The sequence below is a fragment of the Hippocampus guttulatus genome, chromosome 2 (genome assembly GCF_054856545.1).
Source record: "Hippocampus guttulatus isolate MCC_2025c chromosome 2, RoL_Hgut_1.0, whole genome shotgun sequence".
NCBI lineage: Eukaryota > Metazoa > Chordata > Actinopteri > Syngnathiformes > Syngnathidae > Hippocampus > Hippocampus guttulatus.
In genome coordinates this window covers 7,815,062-7,830,732 of record NC_141262.1, presented here as the reverse complement: position 1 = coordinate 7,830,732, position 15,671 = coordinate 7,815,062, and the positions used below count along the sequence as shown (strand labels likewise).

Here is a 15,671-nt window from a genome sequence, read left to right as displayed (position 1 = left end):
CTCACAGCGTCATGTCATTTGCTTCCGTTGTCTCATTCCAAGAAGGATAAATTGGGCTGGGCAGCGAGTCTCGATTCAAAGCGGAACTAACATTTCGATTGTCCCCTAATCGTTTGCATTTCAAGAGTCTGGTTCCACTTTTCGGTGCTTCATCTGCCGACCCGAAGAACTTGATGAGACCAACAAAGAAGTGCACACACTCACGCGTCGTGCAGATACACAAGGCGCTGAACTCAACTTTGCTCAATTAAATGAAGAGTCACCTCAGTGCAACACTTACAATGAGATACTATTGTGCAAAGGAGGTGGCATGACGTGCAAAATGGCAACATATCCCACAATCCCAGGCCATAGCTGGAGGCTGCGTCACCATTTCATTGCAAACGCCGGCACGTTAAGTGTAAATATCTAAATTAGTTTTTGCGACAAAGTTTTTAGTGAAGGAGAAAGAAATTCTGATACCCTGCCTTGCAACCTGGTGTATAAGGTAAGAAGAAGTACCATAGTACAAGACAGGCAAATGACCGGGCCTTGTCAAATGTTATTTTAGTCTGTGCTTGGAGCCAATAAAAATGAATGGCTGTAGTTTGGACAAACCTGAAATGTATTGAAACAGGAATCATTCAGATTCAAACAATGGCTGACCCAACTAACTTCATACACTGTTCACTGCAAACTGCCATTACAAAGTTGGTTTTATACTTCAGAAGGGTACCAAGAGAAAATCGGAAAAGTCGCCAGACTGAACCACTGCCGTGCATTAAATACTGATAGAGTTAACGGCAGCATCTCGGCAACTTCCCTTCGTGCTGGGAATAATTCAACTTTTCAGGAAGCTGGTTTGAGGGCAGAATGAATGTGAAATGGTTTGTGGTGCAAAATGTATCGGAGCCCTTTAGCACAAGCTGAGAACGAGTGGACTGTGGGTGGATGAATACATTAGCATGTTAACATGTGACACACTCACAGCTGCAGACAGCCCAGTCTGTCACCACCACCGCGGCAGAGTAACTTGGACAGATTTTTCAAGAGCGTGCGTGTGTGTGTGTGTGTTACTACAGCATGAATGGTGGCTGTGCGTGGGTGCTGGCTGAGGAAGCTGTCTGGAATTGGGGCTTGCCTCCTGCGTCGACACCCACGTGCTGCATGCACAGCTGTGTGACGCGACGTCTTTGCTGAAAGTTCCATCTCAATTGTTGGAAAACGGGGGGGGAAGAATCAACCCGTTCATCAACAAACAAGCCTCCATTTCATCACCGCGCTTGCATCGATCGGATGCCAACAGTGAGCTCGCTATGGATGACTCAAATAAGAGAAGATGACAATAATATAACACTATTCCGTTACTTAATGAGTCAAAAAGCCATAAGATCGCATGAGTCCCCATGGAGTGGGAAAAAAAAAGAGTGGAGTGACTATTTCGGTGTTGCCTGCGTCCACTGACACAGTTCCAGTGTTTACTGCTGTGCCCCTTGCTGTGGGAGCACTTGAAGGATGACGGCTGACATGTTGGCGCCTCCAGCGTGTGTTGAGAAGCGGTGCAGGGACGATCTTCGTTTAACCCACCGCGCTAAATGCAACATGGCAGAATCATACCTGTCAACATTTCGGAGCGTCAACCTGTATATCCATCCATCCATCCATCCATCCATGGAGAGCAAAAAATCCTTATAACATACCAAAGCATTTTATATGTCAAAATAACGGCAGAAAAAAACCCACGAAATTTTCAATGATATTTATTGTAGATCTCCATAATACAATGTCTGGTTAATGTCTAATCATCATTCTACTTAGTGGCATTACTTAAGTTACCGGAAATGAAAGCATTCGAGTAGACTAGCACCATTCTGGCCAAAAGCAAACGGAACTACCTGTTAGGGGGAAAACCCCCCCAAAAAACGGAAATTTTCAGAATCCGTATGATTTGTGCAATACGGCCATATATGTAAGATTCACCACAAAATCCGTATGAACTATGGCTAAACCGTATGAGTTGACAGGTATGCAGAATATGCCATCTGTGAGGCCTGCTCGTATAAAACATCCTGTAACAAAGGCAGTGGGGAAAAGAACCAAAAGGTAAAAAATAAATAAATAAAACTAAGGCAGGTTGTCCAAACTATGGCCTGGCAGTCATTTGCTGTCTGTCATCAACTTTAGATTTAGTGTTCTGCAAAACACACTAGTGCTCAATCTTGACAATGTAGTAGGGCGACTAATGAGGACTGCCAAGAAACTTGCCTATATATGTAATGACTCAACTAAGTTGAGAGATGGAGAACAAAGACATTTCAAAAACAGGCATTCCTCTATTTTCCGCTTAATTTCAAGATCAAGTTTGTGAACCTATCACATTAATGGTCCTCAAGTGTTGTCAGCTTACTACCGATTGCTCCTCTTTTGCTTCTGAATGTGTAGGGACAATTCTATTCCACCGGGGTGCGCAGTGGAAGGACAATTCTTTTCGAGGGGCATACACATTTGCGGCCCACACCAAACCTAAAACCTAACCAAAACAAAGAAACCCCAAACAAACAAAAAATCCTAAAGTGGCGCCATGTGGGTGTGTATGAGGGGGCTCCGCACAGCGACACCTCCCACGCAGCAATTCGGTGATTTTAAGGTCGAGTAAGTGGTAATCTCGGTGCTGTGCATGAAATGGATGAAAGGCCATCTTTCCAACTAAGAAGTCGATGGAAACACTCAACCGGCTTTCACTACCCAGACTCCCGCTGCGACACCATTTTAGGGCATTGGCTTGAGGGCGACCACCCTCCCTCCTCCCACCATATCCCTGTGCAGGGTCAAGCACAGTCACCGCACTTCTTGGAGAACCTTTGTTTTTTTTTTTCCGCTCCTATTGCCTTCTCATCCCATTTTTTTAATTGCCTTTCTTGTTTCAGACTTTTATTTATTATTGTTTTTTTTTATTTTTATTTTTTTTTAGGCATTGCCATTTACCCGAGACACAACCAGTCAGCATATCGTAGGCTGTGAGGACATTCACCTCCGATACTGCCACCCACAAGCCAGTGTCAGTCACCGTCGTCTTACCGCCCACAGCGGGCTCCCCCCTACTCCTACTATGAAGAACCCCTTCAGCACATCCAAGGAGTACAAAAGTACTCTTTGGCTCACGAGTCCGGCAAAGGCACGGCATCTACTATCGGAGAGTCCAAGCTCCTTGAGGACTGTATTGTTTAAAATAGGCCATTTACCCTTTGTTCATGTAACACCCACCGACACTTCTGCGCAACCCGCTGACCCACTGGAGGTATTTGGCTACTTTTTCCTCAGCTGCATACTCAAAGGGACGCTCCTCATATCAATATGTGCTTGCCCCTGTTTGTAACAGACTGATGCTCTACATTTGGGGAAAGTGTGCGGTGTTCACCTCTCTTGACTCAAGATGGCACTGTCACCACATACTGTCACAGGAGAGAAAAGGAGAGGAGAGTGTTTCCTTGCAGGTCATTCAAGTGAATACAAAGGCCCAGCTCAGGCATTGCTCCCCACTCCGCTCGCCTGGCAACACCTCCGTCTCAACAAGCATGAGAGGATTATTTGAAATGAAAATAAAGGGGTGGTGGTGGTGGTGAGTCAATTTCTCAATAAGTAACAAAAGGAATTAAATTGTTTGAAAGCTTCATTTGATGATAGGGGCCCATCCTTGAGGGAGGGACAGGGTGGGGAGGGAGGCAAAGTTCCTTTGAACAGCACTCACCTGAGAGATGCTCATCCATTCCGCTTCCTCTCATCATCCAAACAGTGGCAGTGCTTCAAGGACGAATATTTCCAAGCTACATGAGAAGAACGGTTTCATTCGAGATAAAAAGAACGCAGCGTTCAACCGCAGCAATATCACTGATTAGCTTCATATTGCTGGAGGAATGAAAAAAAACCAAACAAACAAAAAAAACTATCTGTGTGGGCTTATCGGACTTTTACTTATGCAATCGGGTCTGCCGTGAGGCTTGGGCTGTAGGTCAACATGAGGTTAATGTTTGACCTGATCCTTGATAAGGAGGGCGTAAGGAGCCCCGCAGAATTATTTTGAGGCATTGGATGGATAGATATGATGGATGGAAAATTGCATGGACGTACAGTATCTGGTATTTCAAATGTACCTCCTGTAGGTGTCTGGTGTCATAACTGCTTGTCTGGTGTTTCTCACCAGCTATTCTGTGTCAAACCTGGATATTTTTTATTTATGTGTCCAAAACCAATAACCTGATTATTGATTTTAGGAAGTCGACATCTATCCCACCACCTACTGTCACGAAAGGTGCTGCTCCAAAATGTTTCATCAATGACTGTACCTTTGAAGGTAAATGAGACTTTTCTCAGCTGAGATGAGGATTCTTTTTTACAGAAGTTGTATTGAATCGGTTTTATCCTACGCTATTGTTTGGAAATGGAAACTTGTCTGAAAAGAATCGCCTCTGTCGCCTTGTTAAAACTGCTGTCAGCATGATGGCAGCAGGCCGGACTAAATGGGTCCTCAGCAAGGTAAACGCTATTTTGTATAGTCCCGCTCATCCACTCCAAGAGAGGTTTCAGCTTTTGCCCTCAGGCTGTGTTTAGGGATCCTCGGAGGAGGACAAAAAGGCTTCAGGTTTCATTTATTCCAAGCGCAATTTATTTACTTTTCAACAACTAGCTCTGAGGTTGCTCATGTACTTAACTTCCATTGCCTACTTTTTTAAAAATCATTGTCTATTCATGGTATTAGCTTTGGACTGAACATGTGACGTTTGCGTTTCTTTTTAGATTACATTGTATTATTTTGTCATTGTCTGGGTCTTTGTCTACGTGCTCCTGCTGCAACATTAATTTCAAGAAAAAGATTCAGATTTTGATCTTGATTCTGAATTCAATGGCGCTAAACGTCATTCCCTCAATTCAAGTGAATGGAAGAGATCACAACCAGCCGCGGCTTCCACTCTGGGCTTCTTCTCCGCATCGCGCCAATGGAGCGCAGCACTGTCACACGCTGGCAGAGACAATGCACTTTCTTTGCACCTCCGTGCACATTCTGTCAATGTTCCTGGCCAATCAGATGGACTAAATACGTCACGCACGTTCAATAAATATATTGGCCAGACTGTTGAACGTCAACGTGTGCAGTAGACGTGTGATGAAACGTGTTTTATTGGTGATAGAAAGACAAGCAGCAACGTGCCTGGTGTAAGTGCAAGCGCCAGCTGCCTGAGTCATAGTTCTCGTGTGCCTGGTCACTGGCGGCTCCACATTCAATTGACTTCACTTTCTGTCCATGATGTTGAACAGGATATACAAATTCAGCTATCAAATAAATCATTGATAAAGTGTGAGGCACGGACCACAGAACTAAAGTGGAACATAATTGAATGTAGTAATGTTAGGCTTCGCTAGAAATGAGCACAGGACCCACACGCAGACATAATGAACTCAGAACGGCTTTATTGCCAGGAAGTGGGACAGGTCCAGAGGGCAGGAACTGAAAGGGAGTCAAAACGACCAAGTGGAGGAGCACAGGAGTGTAGCGACTTGGCACTAGCAAGTACGGCAGGAAAGATCGCTGACGATCTGGCAACGGGTGACTGGTCAGGCTGGCTTTTATGCTGCAAGTGGATGATGAGCTGAAGACTCGCAGGTGTGTAGGGCAGGCAGGTGCACCGATTAGGGAGGCTCCCAGCCCACTCTGAAAAAGGGAACAAAACAAAAGGGAGGGGCGATTCCTTTTTTTTGTGCACCTCTTTTCTGGAATGTGTATAAGTCAGACAAATAATTAGTTTTACTTTCACACGATGGTTTTGGATCTCTTGAATGATACTACTTTTTACAGTTAACAAAGCTCTTATGAAGGCCACCCTGGTTCCATTTATTTTCCATTACCTATGGTGAAAATAGTTTCAAAATGACAACGTGGTGTCCCAACTGGTGTGATGAGTGCTCAGTGAACAGCCTTCAATACAGTCCACATATCCACGTATTCAGCGTTCAAAGAGACTCTCGGGTTTCCTTGACAATTGACTCTCTCAGCTACACAAAAGAGTCCTGGGAGACTTTTTGTGAGAAACACGAACAACCAGTGGTGGCTTCTTGAGGAAAAAAAGGAAACACTTTTCCTCCACATTGTGAGTGTAGCAGCATCCAGACAAGCAGGCTTAAATAATAACAATAAAGCTCGTGATAAGGTAAAAATATAGAGAAATGAACTGATTATGTGAACTTTTCCGAAGCGCCTCCATTTTCTTCCCCAAACAATATGCTTGCCAGTATATTTGACGTATTTGTTAAATTGCGCCACCATTCTTTTTACTCGACACGCTGCTCCGGGCCATCGACGTTATCGATTTAGAAATAACAATATGGTGGCCGCCGCCTGAGCTCAATCCATACATATTTGCATGAGCGAATATGTCATTCCCTCTTTTTCATCCACAAGAAAATTGCATTTATATCAATGACATTACCACAAGCCACTGAGGTCAAGATGCAACACATTAGTGCATTGGTTTGCATTAGGCACATACAGTACTTGATTAGCATACTTTTTGTTTTGTTTTTTGCATGGCAGAATGAGCTGGATTGCATTACTTTCTCACTTACTTACTCAACGCACCCGAGGGACGTCTCGTCTCTTTGAGGGCGCTCATATTGTTTTATTAATGACAGACGATGTGACGTTTAATATTCAATGACATTTTTTATCGAAAGAAAAGAAAGCCAACTGTGACAACTTGGAGAAATGTTTCTTTAGCTTTGTTTGAAATGGTCAATACACTTGAGGATCGGTGACGGCTCGTAATCGCTTAGTGAGACATAATTCATTTATGTCAGATTGAAAGGTGTTGTGCTTTAAGAAGACACAAGTGATAAGTGAGGAGTATCTCTGTGTATCATTAATAAAGGAAGACGCTTCACAGCTTCAACACTTTTAGCATTTTGTAATATATTTATTCATTATTTTCATTGTATCTGTATTTGTAGTCAAAATGTTCAACGGCAAAAACACTAAACGTGTAAAATGTGTAGAGGTTTATTCGTAGTCATTTGCCCAAAAAGTGACATTAAAACGTCGATTGAAAACCACCATGTGAATTACTGTCATACTGTATGCAATGATTTACACATTACAGCACATTTTTTTAAAAACAAAAACGTAAAGCTTTTTCCTCAAATATTTGACATGGTCCAAACTTGCTAGCATGCATTACATAGGAAGACACCAAAATAGAAGCGAAGGAAATGCTCAATGACGCCCGCCTTTTAAGAAAGCCTTTAAAATGCCCCCAGGGCTCATTTCGTGTGACAAGCACGCCAAAACTCAGCTCAGGAAATAATTAACGGCGGTCGGTCCGCTTTTATCTCACGAGTGGTATGAAAGATGCAAGAAAGCAACGATTCAAGGCGGACAACAACACCCCCCTCAGACTCTCCCCAGCATGCGGGCGATCCACCAGTTGCACGGCATCACCACCTGGCAGACGACGTGGCCTCCCCGGTAGTAGTACGGCCACGGGTTGAAGCCGCCGAGGGGCACGTGGTAGCGACGGCAGAAGCGGTGGCCGTGATGACAGTACTGGCAGCAGTAACCGCGCTCGTCCAGGCGGTTGTCCAGCTCCAGACCCACACCTCTCTGTTGGGGGATGGGCAAGACATTGCGTCACTCTCAACAATGCGTCACCTGGAGCTCAATTCAAAAATATTTTTATAGTGAAGTAAGAGTGGTGAGAAGTAGCAAAGGACAAGTGCTGTACTTTGTTACTGTACTCAACACCTTTATCGGTAGCCCTTTTCGAGCATTTTGACAGATTTTTCCTCCAGAATATTGTCATCTGTGACACTATAAGAACAGAAAAAAAGATTATTTTCTTTCATCAGAAAAAAAGTTTGTTTCTACCTTTTTTCCATACTTAAGTCATCAACACTACAGCATGGGTTGCTCAAATCAAAAAGACATTCTGAACAGTAAGTGAAGAAAATGAGCTTTGTGTGGGAAGCAACGGTCAGCAGAACAGTGGCTTTTTTGTGTTCACGAGAGCTCAAAATCAACAAACAATCATGACGCTTTTACTAACTCCAGCGGCACATTCTTTGCTTGTACCTTACATCTGCATAAGCATTTCATCTGTCTGATCTTTCACACACAATATGTTAATGGTCATCAGAGCTCACCGCAGGGACCTCACAGCAGGCTAAGGTTATGATAGCGGCTCCTCAAGGTGTGAGCGCTCAAGGGAGACGCGTATTTAGTGAACTCGAGCCTTTCATACGTCAGCAGAATATGTGTAAAGATCAATGAAAAGAATCGATACCCATGAGGATGCAAGAAGTTGACGAAATAGCGTTTGATTAAATCTCAGGGAAATAAAACATGATACGATCCCCTTGACCTTTCCAGCATGGTCAGCGATGGCGGTGCTGCACACACATACGCGCGCCATGTGTCATTTCTCTCTTGTCCATCGCAGACACCTTCCATCAAAATGCTGGCACGTGCCTTAAAGCAGCAGAATGACACTATTTCATTCATCTCTGACCTCATAACTCCGCCGTAACGTCAGCCTTGCCTCCCTATATGGCATCCAAATGAGCACCCTCCCCCTGACCTTGACTTTGAGTATGCGTCACATTCCTCAAGCAATTAGCAGGCTAATGATGGCCTAACAAGGATTCATTCATTTGCTCTCGCTGGCTGCCTCTAAATTTATAGAGGGGCCAATTGGAGTCCAAACGAAACGTAAATTAGGTAGATTTAATGACCCCTGGAGTTGGTCATTGTGCTGGCTGATTCACGCGCTGGAAGACTCGCAGGGCCCGCACCTTGGATCAAGAGCAACACCTAATGAGCTTAACTCGACTGCCCTCGATCCACATTGTGCCACATTTCAATCTTTTTTAGTAAATGGCTCATCTGAGACAATCAGGCCGTGTTGCTTCAAGCTGGGGCTGGCTCAATTTCCGGGAAAAGCCGCATCAGATTTTTGGGGAAAAGTCGGCTTGAGTCAAGTGGCAGCAAGACGACACATTGATCGCTCGCGGAGGAGACTCAGAGGTGCACACAAGTCAGTCTCATGCTGCTAAACTGGACCAAGTCACAAAAACACGTCGAAAAACAAAACAAAACAAAACAAAAACAAACTGATTCTTACGACTCCACACATGACGACCAAGACTCAAACCTTAAACCTCAGAAGTGTGAGGTGGGTGTGCTCACCAAACATTCACCCACCATGTCGCCATATAAAAACATGAAAAAAAAAAGTTAAAAAAGGTAATGCAAAGAAATAAACTGCTTTCATGAGGTGCAGTTACTGTAGTATTTGTGTGTTTGATGTGTACTTTCAAGGGGCGTGGCTGAACGAGGGACGTTTTTTTTTTCAATGGGGGATGGGTGTGGAAGGGCCTTAAACTGCTCCACTCTACATTTCAAGCTGGTACATAACTGTCACGTGGCATCCTTTTTAAATATGAGATCAGCTCAGTTTGTGAGTCCACTGGGAGAAAAGGCTGGATTTTGTTCAACCCACCTTGTTCTACTGCCATATAAAAGAACAGAAAAAGGCAGGATCAAACTTCTTTTTTTTTTTTTTAACCTTGGCATATAATCCACAGCCTGGAGATGGCGATGCGTGTTTGTGCAGAGCAACTTTGCACTTTTTGACATGGTCTGATTTTGATCATTCGCATTTAAAAGCGGATCCAGATTTGAGGTTAGGTGGTGTGCATAGCATCAGTCACAGTAGTGTACACAAATGTGGTTTTATTCGAGCGGTGATTGATAGTATTTTTTCATGACCAAATACTTGGAGGCTTCTGATGTGACCTCTGATAAATCGAGTAAAACTCTAAACTTGCGAGCTCTAAAACACCACCGAGATGCTGCGACGGATGATATCTTGTTTAGGCGCGTTTGATTTATCACCACGACATGCAGAGGAAGGCTTCTAATGATTTATTGTTTCAGTCAAGTTTCAGGGTCATCAGCCGGCTGTCAACAATCTGTTATGGGAACAACAGCAAACCCCTCAATGGACCAAATGATTATCTTATCTGCTTCTCACACAACAGTCGGACACTGCGAAGGAAAAATAGAGAAAATGTTTTATTCAAATGACGGCCCGCCAGAAAACAAATCAAATAAACAGCCAAAAGGCAGCATTGTACCTTAAAGACAATTAATCAGAGCTAGCCTCTTAAAACGGCCGGCACATATTAATCACTGCGGCTTTGAGTCGCCTCCTCTAGTGGGAACACTGCGGCGATAAGAATGGCTCACCTTGGGAAATCTGAGGCAGTTGCTCCCAAACAAGCAGCGTGAATGAAAAGTAAGAACCATGAGCTTTCTTTGCTCCGTGTGACTTGAGCTCACATGCAAGCGTGCGCAATCATACACCTCCAAAAACTGCGAGCCATTTAATGAGAGGAAAGTATTTCCTGTGGGTTTTCGACAAGTTTCATGGAGATACCTATTGCAAAAGTGAATGAAAGCAAGTCCGTTTTTTTTAGTAACACCGACGGACAGCAGAAGTTATTTCAAAGGACTTCATCGATTCAGCAGGTCAAGAAAAAAAGGGCAAAAAGTCCCTAAATAGAGGAATCCTTGAACAGAAAACAGGCTGTGTCTGTCTTTGTGCCGATGCGCAGACACAGCGTAGGGGGACAGAGCGTAGACAGAAAACAAGATAGAGGGCTTGAGCGACCAGGGAGGGATGAGAAAACAATGGGCACAATGACCACCCTATCAACAACACGAAGTCTCACAGCAACGAGAATAACGGTCTGTTCCCGTCGCCACCTTACCCGACTCAGCCACTTGTCGTATGCACGCCAAGCCAGTAATGAAAAGAGACACCACTGCCGCAAAGCCATCTTTTGAATACCCACGGTCAGCATAACATTGAATTTGATGATCTCCTCGCTTTCCTCCTTGTCCTAAAATGATAAGAACCAAACTGCAGGACATAAAGTGATGGGACGATTGTTAGGGTTCATCTAAACAACACATTAAGGGACGAGAAATGAAACAGCGTCACGTTCATTCTCGCATCAAAAACATGCGGGCTAATGTTCATGCCCATTGTCCTGCTTTTGTGAAGCATCACGCCACAACGCCCGATCTTAGATCAGTGTCTCTCCAAGGTGGATGCAATTGAATAAGGCGAAAGCTTTTTATTTGGCTAAACTCTCTAGCGATAAGCAGCTTTGGTGCTATTGTAAAGATTTCTACGAGTGCGTGCTGCACCGATGGATTTCAATCGTTACAGCTGACTTTCGGAACAAATCTAACCTGTAAATCATCGGTGCAGCCTAGTTTTCCAATTCAATGTCATCATCAGTAATCCTGCTTTTAAATGCTGCAGCATGCAGGTTCATTTTACAACGTACACCTTTGGGAATGGTTATTGATGTAGATTGTGCGATGATAAAATTAAGTTTGTTAGCTCGGAAAAAAATGGGACTGTTTATAGAACTGTCAACAGAGTGATTGGTCCAGTAGTACTGTACAGTCTACTGGACGATATTTTTGTGTTATCTATTGCCCTGGCTCACTCTCAATAAATGAAATGTGCTTAAATGATTTTGCATTATTTGTTTGTTTAAAGAGTTAAAAAAAATAATTGCCATGATTGCTGTAAAAACATGCCTACAGAGTATTTCACTGGATTTTTTACAATATCGCGGATTTCACTTATTGTGGGCGTGGCCTGAAACAAAGTTATATTGTCCTAGCATGAGGGCAAGACAGTTTCAGTCATTTATCGAACGGGACAAATAATCAAAAACACAAATACAATCGGAGAAAACTGGCAAGGGCGAGCTGCAGGCCTAAACTCAGACAGACAAACTCGGCCAATCCAACTGCAGCCCCTGATGTCACTCACTTGGCCACGAATACAGTACTACAATACGGATGTATTTTTGTACAACTTGGTGGTTTTCTTTTTTAAAACCGTGACAACAAATTCAGCTTTTTTGGGGGGGGGGGGGGTGTTGTTGCCCATTTTGTGAGCATATCCTTGCCACACAGGTCAAGGAGAGTGGCACCATCGCATCAGCCTCGTGTTGCGGAAGTTATTCCGTTTGGGCCACGGAGTGTGTGATGCACGTGCACCTGTCTGAAAGGTCATCGCCATCTATTTGACAGCCTGTCGTAAGGACCCAAATGGGTATCATGCCTTACAAATGTGCTCTGGGTGGAGAAGCCGCACTCAAATATTGACTTCTTTTGCCCATTAGAGCCTTGCACTGAGAAATCTTGCCCGCAGCAGATTGTGGGGATGTTGTTTTTCGGTGTTTTACCGTTGGATTGTGTGGACATCATTAATCTTATTATTTTAAAAACTCTTAAGACGGATTTTGTTGGAAAAGGAAAGCATGCAATTACTGGCATTTGTTTTTCATTTGGATTGTTTTATATTTATGCCTGAAAGTGTTTTTCATACAAACATTTACAGTAATTATGACTTTAATACTTGATTCACGTAGGTAAATTCTAGATTATGGCATGTTTCAAGGTAAGTTCCTTTCGTCATTCGTCAGTGGCCAGGACACTCGTCTGTCATATTTCCAAGTTGATCCAAAATGGAATCGTCAGTTGGGCAGGCTGTTTCCATCAGTTCATATGCTGTCCCAAAAATATAAATATATACGTATATATATTAAAATATATATATGAACAGTCATTGTGTTCTGCTGTCTGATTCGCTCATGGAGAACCCGTTCTCTCAAAAAAATGGCATGCCTGTTTCTTCGAATGTTCTCGCCCCAGAAGAAAACCCCCCCGCACCAACTACCCATAACTATTTTCTCCACAGGGAAAAAGCAGAATGGAGGACTGTGAAGTACACGTGAGTCAGTATTATTCATTTTTCGATGTATCCAACCTTTGTTTGTTTGTTTGTTTATTGAACATAAAACATATATACAGTAATAATTTGACAGAAAATAAGGTAGATAAAAAAAAGAAAGAAATCAATCTTCATACAACACAGTTATTATGTTCAAGGGAGTAGGAAGAAGTAAAAAACTTATCTAGTCCTACCCCGTTATGTGATTGTATCTAATAAATCATTTTTATATCAATCAGAAAAGAAAAAAGTAAGAAGAAAGAAGTCTCCATTAAGGCTCATACTTTACCCTTAACCGTGATATTTTTACAACTTTTGGTTTGTATCGGGATTATATACTTCCACACCCTGACACTCTTGTGTCAATTTTCTCTTGTATTCATAATGGATATTTATATACCTTTCTCTATTTATCAACTTAGTTCTGATTTATCATTATATTTAATGTTTAGAATTTATCATTTGAACTCTGATTGATGTAGGTTGTTTGTACTATTTTTTTGAATTTGTTTTTGAACTCAGCAAGCGATTTACTCATTTTCAGGTCCGTTTCGAGATTATTCCACAGATTAACACCTTTGATAGATACACTTCTTTGCTTGATGTTTGTTCTTGTTTTGAGTTTTTTGAATAAGTTGGTACCTCTTAAATCATAGCTGCTTTCTCGAATTTCGAAAAACTTCTGAATGTTTTGGCAGAGCAGGTTATTGTGTGCTTTGTACATTAATTGGGAGATTTTAAAGTCAACCAGGTCATCAAATTTCATCGTATTTAATTTGATAAATAGTGGATTTGTGGGTTCCGTATATTTTGATCTATTAATAATTCGAATTGCTTTTTTTTGTAGGTTGAGAATAGGGAGTGTGTTTGTTTTGCAGGCATTTCCCCATATTTCCACACAGTAGGTCATATATGGTAATAATAATGAAGTGTATAATGTGTACAAAGATCTCTTATTTAGCACTTCCTTGGTTTTGTAGAGGATCCCTACGGTTTTGGCTATTTTTCTTTTTACGTTATCGATATGTGGCTTCCAACATAGTTTTGAGTCTATTACTAATCCGAGAAACTTGGTTTCATACGCTCTTTCTATCTCAATTGAGTTTACCATAATTTTAGCTTGGTGTTTGATTGGTCTTGTGCCAAAAACACTTAACTTCGATTTTTTCAGGTTAAGTGACAATTTATTTCTGTCGAACCAGTTTTTTAATTTGTTTAATTCGTTTTCTACGGTTGTCAGGAGCTGTTTCAGATTTATTCCAGAACAGTAGAAAGTTGTATCATCAGCAAATAGGACACATTTAAATTGTTTTGAGACCTTGCAGATATCATTTATATATAAGATGAATAGTTTTGGATCAAGCACTGACCCCTGAGGAACTCCGTGAGTGATTTTCAGTTGATTCGTTTTTTTATTGTTGAGTTGCACGTACTGATATCTGTTTTCTAAATAACTTTTTATCCATTTATAAGCTACACCTCTAATGCCATATCTTTCTAGTTTTTTCAATAATATACTGTGATCTATTGTGTCAAAAGCTTTTTTTAGATCTAGGAAAACCCCAACAGTAAATTCTTTGTTGTCTATATTAGTGGCTATTGCTTCCACAAACTCCATAACTGCCATTGAGGTGGTCCGTTTTTCCCTGAAGCCATATTGATTCTCACTTAACAGCGCATGCTTTTGTATAAAGCTATCAAGTCTGCGAGAAAATAGTTTTTCTAATATTTTTGAAAATTGTGGTAGTAGTGATATTGGTCTATAATTTGTAAACCGATGTCTTTCTCCACTTTTATAGATTGGAATAACTTTAGCAATTTTCATTTTTGATGGAAAGATACCAGCTTTGAATGACAGGTTGCATATGTGCGTGAAAGGTCGCACTACATATTCTATAATCTGCTTTATTATTGTCATGTCAATATTAAAGCAATCAGTTGACTTTTTATTTTTAAAAGTTTTTATAATATTTGATACTTCTTCTTGTTTTACAGCAGTAAGGAACATCGTGGAGGAGTTTTTTTCTACATATCTATCTATTTCAAACAAGTTTGTTGGATCAGGAATTTGTTTTGCTAGGTTACTGCCGATGTTGACAAAATACTCATTAAATTCAGTTGCTATTTCTGCAGTTTTTTCCAAAATAGTATTTTTGCCTTTGATAAAATACTCTGGATAATACATTTTTTTAGGACTATTTCTGATTACTTGGTTAAGTATCTTCCATATTTCTTGTGTGTTACTTTTATTCTGCGCTAATAGTGCATGATAATGATCTCTTTTACTGGTTCTTATAATATTTACTAGTTTATTTTTATAGGTCTTATATATTTTTTCTGCTTCTTTAGTTCTCAATTTTAAAAACAATTTATATAAATTGTTTTTCTTTTTACATGCGTTTTCTATGCCTTTCGTTATCCATGGCTTACTTGGGTCTTTATACTTTTTGGAGACTTTAGTTAATGGAAAATGTTTATCATATAAAGAGATTATGGTAGACTGAAATACTTCAAACGCTGTATTTGGGTCTTCGTTTGAGTAGACCTCGGTCCAGTTTTGTTTTTCTAGTTCTTGCTTAAAGGCGTCGGTGGAGCGTTGGGTTCTTAGTCTTATTTCTGTTATGTGAGTTGTTGACTTAGCTTTTCTATCAAAATAATTATGAAAAACTGCAAAAACAGGTAGGTGGTCACTTATGTCATTAATGAGAAGTCCACTTTCCATTTTATGGTCAATCTTATTTATAAATATGTTATCTATTAATGTGGCCGTGTCTACTGTTATTCTGCTAGGTTTCAGGATTACTGGGAAAAAGCTGTTGCTGTACATAG

At 41.4% G+C, this 15,671-nt stretch overlaps 1 protein-coding gene across 2 annotated transcripts in view; it reads right to left on the bottom strand.

The window, feature by feature from the left end:
* Positions 1–6,936: 6,936 nt before the first annotated feature.
* The window catches only part of tnmd (tenomodulin), an 85,170-nt gene continuing 76,435 nt past the window's right edge, over positions 6,937–15,671 (bottom strand). For both annotated transcript variants that reach the window (XM_086133388.1, XM_086133396.1), the window contains exon 9: positions 6,937–7,627. In XM_086133388.1, the coding sequence (XP_085989514.1) occupies positions 7,418–7,627 (210 nt within the window). In that variant the 3' untranslated portion in view covers positions 6,937–7,417. The remainder of the gene's footprint in view (positions 7,628–15,671) is intronic.